Consider the following 12,330-nt stretch of genomic DNA (forward strand, 5'->3'; position numbering starts at 1 on the left):
GTTGTGATTTCCTGATCTTTGCTGGTAATAGGAATGAGTCCTTGCTTGTTTAGCCATGTGACATGACAGGGGGATACCTTGTATTCTCCTCTTTGCTTCATACCGTGGCCATCAACATTACTAACTTCGCTTGTTCTTTCTTTTTCAGAAATCCTGACAAAGGAATTCAATTTCTGATTGCGCGTGGATTCATCCCTGACACGCCAATTGGAGTTGCCCACTTTCTGCTCCAGCGGAAAGGGCTAAGCCGCCAGATGATTGGAGAATTTCTGGGCAACAGCAAGAAGCAATTCAATAGGGATGTATTGGAGTGAGTAACGGCAAGATCTGTCATCTATATTTCTCCCCAACCCTCTATTTATCAACTCAAATTGGTCGGTTATTCACCCTTCAAAGTTCTTTCATGAATTACACCAGAAATCTCTGGCTATATGAGTTAATTCCCATGTTCCATCAATACACTGCAGTCATCATAAATAGTTAAAACTGCTTTTACAAAGACTAGTGGCAGCAGGAGTACTGTACCTTGATGAATTTGATGCTACTGTCTCTATCTGAAGTGTAATCCATCAGAGCTTCTACTCCTGGGGAAAGACACAAAGAGAGTTGTAAAAAAAAACACATAAAGTTGTTGCTGTACAGTAAAATACTATTGCAGTGCTTTTCCAGAGTGTTAAATTGTGGAGATGCAAACTTCTTAAAAGCTTACAGTGGAGCTACACATAAAGCAATTTCATTTAAACTCTGCATTAAAGCATTATGTAGGAGCTTCAGAAATTGAAGCATAACTAAAGGCTATTCAGCCATTATATCATCTCAGTCATTCAATGGATCATGGCTAGTCTTTTATCTTAAAATCCATTCCATACGGTCATTCAGTTTTGCTTATTTCTTAGTATACCCCATGACTGGCTCTTTTGAATACAGAATTGCAAAGGTTCTGGGCCAGTCCTGAATTTTGATACTGTGACCTCACCACCCCCGATTCTGGACATCTAAGCCAAGGTCTAAAATCTCACAGAGCATTTCCCCTCAGTACCTCTTACTCCAGCTTCTGAGAAATTATCATTGTGAATCTTCAATGCACTTTCCACTGCAAATATATCCTTCAGACAGCAAAACCTGACATGGTATAAAATTCCAGGTGCTTGCTTGCTAAAGCCTCATAGGATTTCAGTGAGATACTTTTACTCAGGATTAAAATGCCATTGACCCCTCCAGTTGTTCCTGTACCTACATATCAACTTTCAGTAATTCATTTATAAACACACTAAGATGCCTGTGAAACTCTGCTTAAGCTTTACTGCCTTTTTCTAATAAAGTAGGTGATATATCTTTTCATATTATATTTTATCTGTAGTGTCCAAGAAGTTTTGAAAGTAACTATTCATCATCGAGCACATCTGCCTCTTTGCCCTTGGTTAGATCAATACGGGAAGCAGAGTTAATGTAGAATGCAGTGATGGGAACTAATTGGAAACTGTTCATCTTACAATGACCATACTTCAGAACCAAGGTTGCATGAATCTTAGTAGTTACACTGTAATATACAAACAGCATAATGCATTTGAGGTTGAGCTTAAAGCCATTGTTGTGGGAAAGCAGCCTTCATCTCCAGGGAGCCCCACCACCCAGGTCTTGTTCTCTTCTCACTGCTGCAATTGGAAAGAAGGTACAGGAGTCTCATAACTCACACCACCAGGTTCAGGAGCAGTTATTACCCCTCAGCCATCAGGCTTTTGAACCAAAGGGGATGACTTCACTCAACTTCACTTGCCCCATTATTGAAGTGTTTATACCAACCTCTAGAATCACTTTCAAGGACTCTTTGTCTCATGTTTTCAATAGTTATTGCTTATTTATTTATTTATATATTTGTTTGTTTGTTTGTTTGTTTATTTATTTTTGTATTTATTCAGCTTGGTGTCTTTTGCATGCTGTTCATATGCCCAGTTGGTGTGGTCATACATTGCTTTTATTATGTATATCAGAATATTGAATATGCCAGCAAGAAAATGAATCTCAGGGTTTTATATGGTGTCTTATATGATTTTGATAATAAATTTACTTTGTACTTTGATCAACTGAGGAAAAGGGCATTTGAAGCTGAAGATCGCAGACCTGTAAAAAAAAAAGCTCACAATCAAGCAGCAGTGATTCCTTCTCTTCATATACTGTTTTGGGTTTTGGGACACATACTGGAAAAGCACCAACAATGTTCACTTCAGTCCTCCATATTTACTGGAAGCATAAATGAATCGATGTTGGTGTCCACCCCCCACCTCAACATTCACAATATTGAGTTACACTGTCTCTCACTTGCCCAACACTAGACTCATGAAGCAGACACTATTCTGAGCTCTGTCATGGAAAGTGAGTACTAGGTGGAGAGAGGAAAAGATCCAAGGATGTACCCAAAGCCTCCTCCAAGAAGTATACTGATTCCTAGGGATCTTTGATCCATGACAGTTAAGTGTATTGGGAGAACAGGAGAACATTGAAACATTGTGTAAATGGTGCTAGTCATCCACTTCACAGTCCCATCAAGCATCACCTGCCCCGTTTCCACATTGGCTTCATTCGCTCACCTCTGACTTAAAATTTTAGGAACTGCCTAAGAAAGAAAAAACAATTAATTTATAGAAATTATACCAAAAATTATACTTACAAGGAGCAACAATAACTGAAGAATTCCTATTCCTGTTCCTCTGGTCAGTGTGATCTACATCGATTTGTATTTCTGATCTTGATTCTATCGTTTCACAAAGGGGCCAAGAAGTTATATCTTTTTCATGATTTTACCTTTGCTTTATGTTGGTTATCCCGAGAAAAATTTCTTTCTCTTTAGCATTGGGTTAATATTGTAGGCAGCACACAGGTAACAAGATTTAATGGAAGCTGATTTGTGTCGTTACACATACCAAACATTAAACAAACTGTTGTCAGGCAGATGGATGGACAGAACCAGGCAAGATATGAGATCTATCTTATGCAATTATGTTCAGCATCAACCATTTGGACTGACTTGTTTACCTCATTTTGATATTGCCTGGTACAGAATATTTACCCATAAAACGGAATCTTTAATGCAAAAGTGGATTCCAAACATTATTTTGTATTGCGAAGTTTCTTCAACACAAGTTACATCAAGTATAGAAGCACAGTTGGTGAGTCATAGCTATAGAAAGGCACAGCACAGAAAAAGGCCCTTTGGCCCATGTAGTCAATGCTGTCCACTAAATGCCTATTTTTACACGAATCCTACCCTAACCTGTTTTAATCACCACACAATTCCAACCCCCACCAAAGACTATACAGAGCAGCCTACTATCTCACAAGGTTGGGGCATGGGAAGAAATCCATATGATCATCGGGAGAACATGCAAACTCCACAGAGACAGCTGGATAATTACAAGAGAACCAGTCATGACCTATTTTATGGCCTTCTTGTCCCCACAGTGTTTCCCTCAAATACATCTCAATCTAAAAAATTTCCTTTTCGAAACTTTACTTAGTTCAGCAAATAATAATCTGATAACTATGGCAAAAATTTCAACTGCACTGTTTACATTGTGCATTGAAGAAAAGCACTATTTGATTGGGGACAAATCAAAGACAGCAGCATAATTAAAGTCTGACCAGGGTGAAGTGATGTAGTGCAAGGTTCCCTCTGGGAAGGATATTATCTCACTTCATCTATTCAATGTACTTTTCAATATACACTACTGAACCTTCAAGGTTACATGAAACGGATGTCAAGGGAGCGAGGGTATGTTTGCAGGGTTAAGTAATGATAGGCAAGGAAAGTAATGCAGCCTGCGGTGTAATTTGGGCTGACTGCCAAATAGAATAAAAACATCTCCATTGGAATTGCATGGTGCTCATTGTGCTGAGCAAAATATTTTCATTTTAAGCAGCCAGTGTTGGCATTGTTGATAATGTTAGGCTTCAGGTTTATGGGCATGAGGTTGTGCTCAGACAGTATTAAGAAGCTTATTACACAGGCCACATAGAGCTAAAGGGGACTCTACCAGTCAGTCCCACACTAATCCAGCTCCAAATTACCTTCATGTTCAGTTCCATCCAAATTATCAAGGAAATACTTGAATTTATAGACTGCAATAGCAGCTTAAAATGCATGCAGAGAATTTGAATTGAAGGGCACTGCCTGTTCTGCAAAATCAGAATCAGGTTTATTATCACTGTCCTTCTGATGTGAAATTTGTTGTTTTGCACCAGCAGTACAATGCAAAATGACTATAAATTACAAAATAAATATATAGTGCAAAAAAAGGAATCATGTAGTATTCAGAAATCTTATGGCAGAGGGGAAGATGGCTGTTCCTAAAATGTTCATTGTGCATCTTCAGGGTCCTGTACTTCCCTGATGAAAAGAGGGCACATCCCAGATAGTGAGGGTCCTTAATGAGGAATGCTGCCTTCTCGAGGCACCGCCTCTTGCAGATGTCCTCAATGGTGAGGACGGTTGTGCTGTATTGGAGCTGGTTGAATCTACAGCTCTCTGCAGCCATTTGCGATCCTGTGCCACCATACCAAGTGGAGATGCAACAAGTTAGAACGCTCTCTACCGTACATGTGTAGAAATTTGCAAGGGTCGCTGGTGACATTTCAGATCTCCACAATCACATAATGAAGTAGAGCTGCTGGATTGTGTCGATGTGCTGAGCCCAGGATAGATCCTCTGACATGTTGACACCCAGGATCTTAAAGCTACTCCCCCTTAAAGAGGGAGACAAACAGGAAACTGCTTCAAATTTCTCTTGGAGTTGTACAAGTGCCCAGGTGCGCAACTTTAATTCCATACCTTCGTTAGTAGTTGGCTCACAAGATTTGGAAAGCCTTCAGTTGTTTCTTTCTGAGCTTCATGTGTTTTTCATTAGAAGACTGAGGTGTTTTTTAAATGTCTTAAAAGATTAATTTTGTACTTTACTTCAAAGCTGAAGTAAAGCACTTTTGGCTCCAATTTGAAATGCAGTTGGATGACTTTAGTCCATTGCAGATACTCTTGAGAAGTAGCTTTTTGTTATTTTTTTCCCTTCCTTATTTAAAGTCCCAAAGTATCATCCTTCGGCAGAGGACATATAACACTTAAATTACTGATGCTGAGGCAACATTTTGGGAGTGTTTGCTTTGGACTGCTGGGGATTTGAACTAGACTAATACATAAGAGCTGAAGGAGTGCTGCATTCTTGAGCATGCCTTTTATCCTAACCAATCTTTTAAACTGGGGCTTCTCATACAAACTTATGAAGGGGCTTCACGACCATGTCACTTGAATGTCATTAGTAAGCTGGACAAGCTATGAGAAGGTACATGTATGCATCCCAATGCTTAGGACCAGTTAGAAATAGTATTCATGTCAATATGAGCACTTAATATAATATACAGAGAAATCAGCTATCAATTAATAAACACAATAGACAAATTCTGGACTCGACGAGTTCACATTCTTCATTACTATTCTACTGTCTCATCCACTTTTTCTGCATTGTTTGGGTAAGAAGTCGAGAACTGCCTGTTCACCATGGAATATCAGCAGACCACGGCTGGAAATACTTTCCTTGGTAAAACCACTCAGTATCAGAACTTCGTCAGAGCAGCAATACAAACCCTTTTACACCTGTTAACAGGATTACTGCCATACCGGTGCCACAGAAATGCAGCAGGGAACAGTTCAAGATAATCTCTTGCCATTGCAAATCATTTGGTACGATGTCTGTGTCGGTTTCCAAAGCACCAGAAGTTCAAGAGCGCATCTGCACAGCACTGATAACCGTCCTTTGCTGGTTGGCAGTGTTTCTGTGGGACATGACACGAGGCAAGTGAGGCTGGTGCCAGGCTGCATTACAGTCCAGCAGTAATTCAGCTTCTGTGTGCTGATGACAAAATCATTGAGGTAACCTTACTGCTGGTTTATTTATTGCCTTTTGTTGTTTTGTGTGTCTGTCTTTTCCTCTCCTGATCTATTTTAATCATTAAAAAACAAAGCAGTAACATGCTCAGAACATATGTGATGCTAAAGAGTTGTAAAATGTTTAATTTAAGTGAATTTATATACTTAGTGTATATTAGGTACACCTCCACACCAGCTCATTATTGTTAATATCTTACCAGCCAATTGCATAGCAGCAACCCAATGCATAAAATCATGTGGACATGGTCAAGAGGTTCAGTTGTTGTTTAGATAAAACATCCGAATGGGGAAGAAATGTGGTCTAAGTGACTTTGATAGTGGAATGATTGTTGGTGACAGATGGGGTGGTTTGAGTATCTCTGAAACTGCTGACCACCTCGCATTTTCATGTACAACATTCTCAAGAGCAGTGGTTTCCAATCTCTTTTTAAGCAATGCACCAATACTATTAAGCAAGGGGTGCATGGACCCCAGGTTGGGAACCCATGCTCTAGAGTTTACAGAGAATGGTGTGAAAAACAAAAAAAAAAAAATCCAATGAGCAGCAGTTCTGAGGGCAAGATTGCCTTGTTAATGAGAGAGGTCAAAGAAGAGCGGACAGTCTAGTTCAAGTTGACAGGAAAGTGACACTACTCAAATAACCACATGTTACAACAATGGTGTGCAGAAGAGCATCTCTGAACACACAACACATCGAGCTTTGCAATGTACGGGCTACAGTAGCAGGGGACCATAAACATACTCTCTGTGGCCACTCACAGGAGGTACTGAGTGTAAATTTATATATTGAAGAACAGCAATAAAACCAGGGGGCCAGTGACTCCTTGGATATTCTCCACATCTCTCACCAAGGTTGCAGCAGGAGGTTGGGACAATGGCCATGGAATTTTAAATAAAGAAGAGGTTTGAATAAATGAATCATTAACAATGAGTTTAAGCAACTTTTAAGTAGTTCAAGAGGACCGCTCTGTTATTGTCATCAGGTTGTTTGAGATTTAATCAAGTCCTTAATGATCCATTGAAGAGAGTAAATACTGATTAATGAGCAAGCTGAAGGGATGTCAGGTCTGATTTAGTAATCACTCTCTCAATGTGGAAATTGTTAAAACTCACCAAAGCATGATAATATGCTCTACATTAGTGTTGGTTGTTCAAAGGTGATGTTGCCTGCAGGAGATTCTGGCTTACTTACTTCAGAGCTGCCAGCTTGATTATCCAAGATGAAAGCAGAAACACAAACCCACTTCTATTTTAAAACTGGCATCTTTCCTCAGTTTCAGTGATGGAGATCTCCCTCATTCTACTTTGATTTCATTTTGTTCCCCTCTTTCTGTGACACCACCCTTCTTGTGAGCCTCTTGAACCAATTTAAATAAGAGAATAAATTGGGGGGAATCTGCCACCTAGTTCCACAGCTTACCTTATTTTTCAAATAGAAAGACAATATGGAAACAAACACAAAATGCTGGAGGAACTCAGCAGGCCAGGCAGCATCTACAGAAAAAAGTGCAGTCAATGCTTCTGGCCGAAACCCTTTGGCAGGCCTGGAGAAAAAAAGTTGAGTCAGAGTTAGAAGGATATGGAAACTACCATTTTGTAAAGTATCAGAAGTTGCGAGGAACTACTTTAGATGCTTGTTGTCTGATGCAAGGGGCTGTTGGATTGGAAGCTGTCTTCATAATCGTTGTGTCCAACTTTAGTGGATCCCAACTAATTCCTAGGAGTTTCTCCTGCTCCACAGCTGTAATCAATGTGCTGAGATCCCATTGAAACCTTTGCTGGTACTAAAGATGAATTAACCCACAGGTGTCTAGGTGATCCAAACATTATCCTGCCCAGCCTTTTTCATATTTTGCATGAGCACTAATGTTGAAGTCTGACTGGAGCCCTGCAGGATTCAGGTCAGCTAAAAATTAAACTGTGAAGTTTAGTTCATGAACACTTACATAAGGTTTTATAAAGTCTGCCAGCTCTGCTAATAAGAAAAAGACAAACTTGTGCTATGAGCTTATAGTAGCTATCTTCTCAAACTGTTCTCCACAGAATCTAGCATTACTTTTAGTTTCAGACTGAGGGAAAATAATGGAATTTAGCTTAGTGAGGTCCTTCTCAACTTCCATTAATGAAAAAAGTATTGGGTAGCCTCTTCATAGATCTTTCAGATTGATTTTCCATGGTACTTATACCATCTCTTGGCAAGATTCAAGTTGGGAAAGAAGAGAATTGTTTGATTTCTGTACTGAATTATAGAAGTGCTCTCAAATAGAGTTAGCAAAATTAGTTAACATATTCCACAAATTATTTGTTTATAGATCAAAATTGTCAATGTTTGGAGAATTCTCTGCAGTGTAGCAAGATACTGGAGTTAGAAACACAGAACAGAAGGACAAAACTGGGCAATGTTGCCCATCTGCCTGAGCTCTGGCAAGTTATAGGTGCTTAATACTTCAATGCTTCCTTTAGTTAAGTCAAACTTTGTGGAAGGAGATGGAGAACTCTGATGCGTGTTGAGAATTTTGATAACAGGCAATACATTATACTTTGACTATTAGCATAACCAGACCAAGAACTACGTATGTGCAGGTGTAGCCAGATTTTTAACAGGCAATGCTGACGTACTAAACTCTTTGGTTAGATGAACCAAGTTGGAAAATCTTCGCATGGATCGTCAAAGTATCTCAGTTCCTCACCAACATATAATTAATGGAGTATCAATTTAAGCCCACATAAATAATTGAACTGAATATACCACCTACCCTTTTACCAATGTGTTCCCATTTATTATCATGTTTTAAATTCCTCATACCTCAACCATCTCCCTATGCACCATTGAAGCTTTACCAGATCTGTAGAAAAAATGCCTTTTATTGACACAACTGAAGATTGGTTCTTTCAAAGGCTTGCAAAAAGTTCACCGTAAATTTATTATCGAAGTATATTTATGTCACCATATACAAGCCTGAGATTCATTTTCTTGTGGACATTCACTGTAAATACAAAGAAATAAAACAATAAAAAACAAGTAAAATAATAATAGTAAATAAGCAATGAATATCTAGAACATGCGATGGAGTCCAAAAATGAGTCCATTGGTTGTGGGAAGAGTTTGGTGTTGGGGTAATTGAAAGTGAGTGAAGTTATCCTCTCTGAACCTTCTTCCCAATGGCAGCAGTGAGAAGATAGCGTGGCCTGAATGGTGGGGGTCTCTGATGATGAATACTACTTTCCTGTGACAGTGCTATATATAGATGTGCTCAATGGTGGGGAGAGCTTTACCCATGATGGACTCGGCTCTATCCATTACTTGTTGTAGTACTTTCCATTCAAAGGCATTGATGTTTCCATACCAGACTGTGGTAAAACCAGTCAATATATTCTCCACCACACTTCTATAGAAGTTTGTCAAAGTGTTAGAGGACAGGCTGAATCTTAACAAACCAAAGAAAGCAGAGGTGCTACCATGCTTTCTTTGTTGTAGCATTTACTTGTTGGACCCAGGACAGATTCTCTGACATTTTAATACGGAGGTATTTAAAGCTGCTGACCCTCTCCACCTCTGATTCACCTGATGAAGACCGGCTCATGGATCTCCAGTTTCCTCCATCTGTAGTCATAGTGATCAGCTCTTTGCTCTTGCTAATATTGATTGAGAGGTTGTTGTGGCACCACCCAATCAGATTTTCAATCTCCCTCCTATTTGCTGAGTTATCAGCACCTGTGATTCCCCCAACAACAGTGGTGTTGTCATTAAACTTAAATCTGGCACTGGAGCTGCACGTAGCCTCAGTCATAAATATAAAGTGAGTAGAGAAAGGAGCAAAGCACACAGCTTGTGCACCTGTGCCAATGATCATTGTGGAGGAGATGTTGTTGCCAATCCGAACAAGAGAGGAAATCAAGGGTCTAGTTGCACAAAGAGGTATTGTGGCTTAGATCTTGGAGCTCATTGGTTAGTTTTGAAGGTTTGATAATATTGAATGCCAAATTGTAGTCACTGAAGACTATCCTGATGTATGCATCTTCACTGCCCAGATGTTGCAGTGTTGAGTGAAGAGCCAATGAGATGGCATCTGCTGTTGACCTGGTGTGCTCTCAGGTAAACTGGAGCAGATCCAAGTCGCTCCTCAGGTAGGAGTTGCTAGGTTTCATCACCAACCTTTCATAGCATTTCATCACAGTGAACGTAAGTGCTACAGGATGATAGTCATTGAGGCAGGTTACCACATTCTTCTTGGGCACTGGTATTATTAAAGCCTGCTTGAAGCAGGTGTGTACCTCAGACTGTCGAAGTGAGAGGTTAAAAATATCACTCCAGTCAGCTGATCAGCACAAGTCTTCAGTACTTGACTAAGTTAGGATTAGGAGATATGAATTTCTTAATTTTTCTTAAGGATCATAAATTACTTCTAAGGATGATGAATATAACTGGTTTATTGGGAAGCAATAGTTCATTGTAAGGTAAATCAAAATTGAAAAGATTCTCTATTTTGTTCTCTATTTCTTTCTCCTTTTTATGTGAGATGTTATGTTGAAGTTGTATAAGGCATTGTTGAGGCCTAATTTGGAGTATTTTTATGCAGTTTTGGTCACCTACCTACAGGAAAGTCAAAAGAGTACAGAGAAAATTTACAAGGATGTTGCTGGGTCTGGAGGACCTGAGTTATAAGGAAAGATTGAATGGGTTTTATTACTTGGAACATAGAGGATTAAGAGGAGATTTGATAGAGGTATGCAAAATTATGAGGGGTATAGACAGGGTAAATGCAAACAGGCTTTTTCACGGAAGTTGGGTTAAGGGTGAAAGGTGGAAAGTTTAAGGGGAACATGAGGGGAAACTTCTTCACTCAGAAGGTTGTGAGAATGTGGAACAAGCTGCCCAAAACCTTTACACCTATGTCGCTTGGTTTCATTTTGTAGAAGGTGATCATATTCAAGCCCTGCAACAGCAATCGAGCATCCTTCGTCGATTCAAGTTAGGTCTGGAATTGCCACTTTGTGAGGTGGCTTTCTCGAAGTTGTATATGGTCCTCTTATATTTCACTTGGTTGTCAGACTGATCTGATCTGGCCCTCAGCCGATTTGCGGATCTCTTGGTTCATCCAGGGCTTCTGGTTGGGGAAGATGCTGAATGATTTTGTGGGGACGTACTCTTCAATGACTGTTTTAATAAAGTTTGTGACAACCATGGTATATTTGTTCAGATGCTCTGATGAGTCGTTGGACACGGTCCAGTCCATCTACTCGAAGCATTCCTGTTGCCACTCCTCTGCCTCCTGCAATCTCCTCTTTGTTGTCCTTATCTCTTGAGTCTTGCTCTTTAGCCTCTGCCTGTATGCAGGTAGAAGGAGGCCTGCCAGATTGTCAGATATCCCAAAATGCAGTCTAGGGATTGTATGATAGGCATTCCTAATTATAATATAGCAGTGGCCAAGTGTGTTGGGTCCCCTGGTGCTGCAAGTGATATGTTGATGATGAGTGGCTAGAAGTTTCTTCAAACAAGCCTGATTGCAGTCCTGACAATTATTGCAAAGTTGTAAGTGTAGGTTGTTTCTTGTTTGCAAAGCACTATACTCAATACCTCAAGTGTTTGCTTAACATTGGCCTTTGGTGGCATATAAACTGTGGTCAGGATCACAGAGGAGAACTCATTTGGTAAGTAGAAGAGTTGGCACTTAATAGTTAGATGTTCCAGGTTGGGGGATCAAGAGTTTGACTAGCATCACACAGAATTTACTTTTCCTACTAATACTTACTCTCACTCTCATTTAGTGTCAGACACTAATCCAATACAGTTCTTCTCATTTGTCAATTTAAGCTGAACCAATCTCTTGTTTACCCTCTTTGGCCAAGTCTTTGTCTATTTGTATTCCTCTATCTGAAGACCTTCATGCTATAGATCCTGTCTTGGTGATGGGTGAGATCGTAACATCATTCATTTGTTCAATTAAACCATACAATCAACTGTAATTAAAAGATGATGAGAGGCATTGATCATGTGGATAGTCAGAGGCTTTTTCTCAGGGCTGAAGTGGCTAGTATGAGAGGGCACAGTTTTAGGGTGTTTGGAAGTAGGTACAGAGACGCCAGGGTAAGTTTTTTACACGGAGAGTGGTGAGTGAGTGGAATGGGCTGCCAGTGATGGTGGTGGAGGCGGATACAATAGGGTCTTTTCAGAGACTCCTGGGTAGGTACATGGAGCTTAGAAAAATAGAGAGCTATGGGTAAGCCTAGTAATTTCTAAGGTAGGGACATGTTTGGCACAGCTTTGTGGGCCGAAGGGCCTGTATTGTTCTGTAGGTTTTCTATGTGCCTCTGTTCTAAATGCTCAGGATTGATTTCTTCTGGATTCTGCCTCAACCAGGCATCCACCCCTTCCAATACCTTTTGTATGATCA

The 12,330-nt window shown here is 39.9% G+C and overlaps 1 protein-coding gene across 3 annotated transcripts in view; it reads left to right on the plus strand.

Annotated features, from left to right (window-relative positions):
• Nucleotides 1-12,330, plus strand: part of LOC140734818 (IQ motif and SEC7 domain-containing protein 3-like) — a 371,261-nt gene that overhangs the window by 274,768 nt on the left and 84,163 nt on the right. For all 3 annotated transcript variants that reach the window (XM_073059384.1, XM_073059385.1, XM_073059386.1), the window contains exon 5: nucleotides 149-310. In XM_073059384.1, the coding sequence (XP_072915485.1) occupies nucleotides 149-310 (162 nt within the window). The remainder of the gene's footprint in view (nucleotides 1-148; nucleotides 311-12,330) is intronic.

The sequence above is a fragment of the Hemitrygon akajei genome, chromosome 10 (assembly GCF_048418815.1).
Source record: "Hemitrygon akajei chromosome 10, sHemAka1.3, whole genome shotgun sequence".
In the NCBI taxonomy this organism is placed as follows: Eukaryota; Metazoa; Chordata; class Chondrichthyes; order Myliobatiformes; family Dasyatidae; genus Hemitrygon; species Hemitrygon akajei.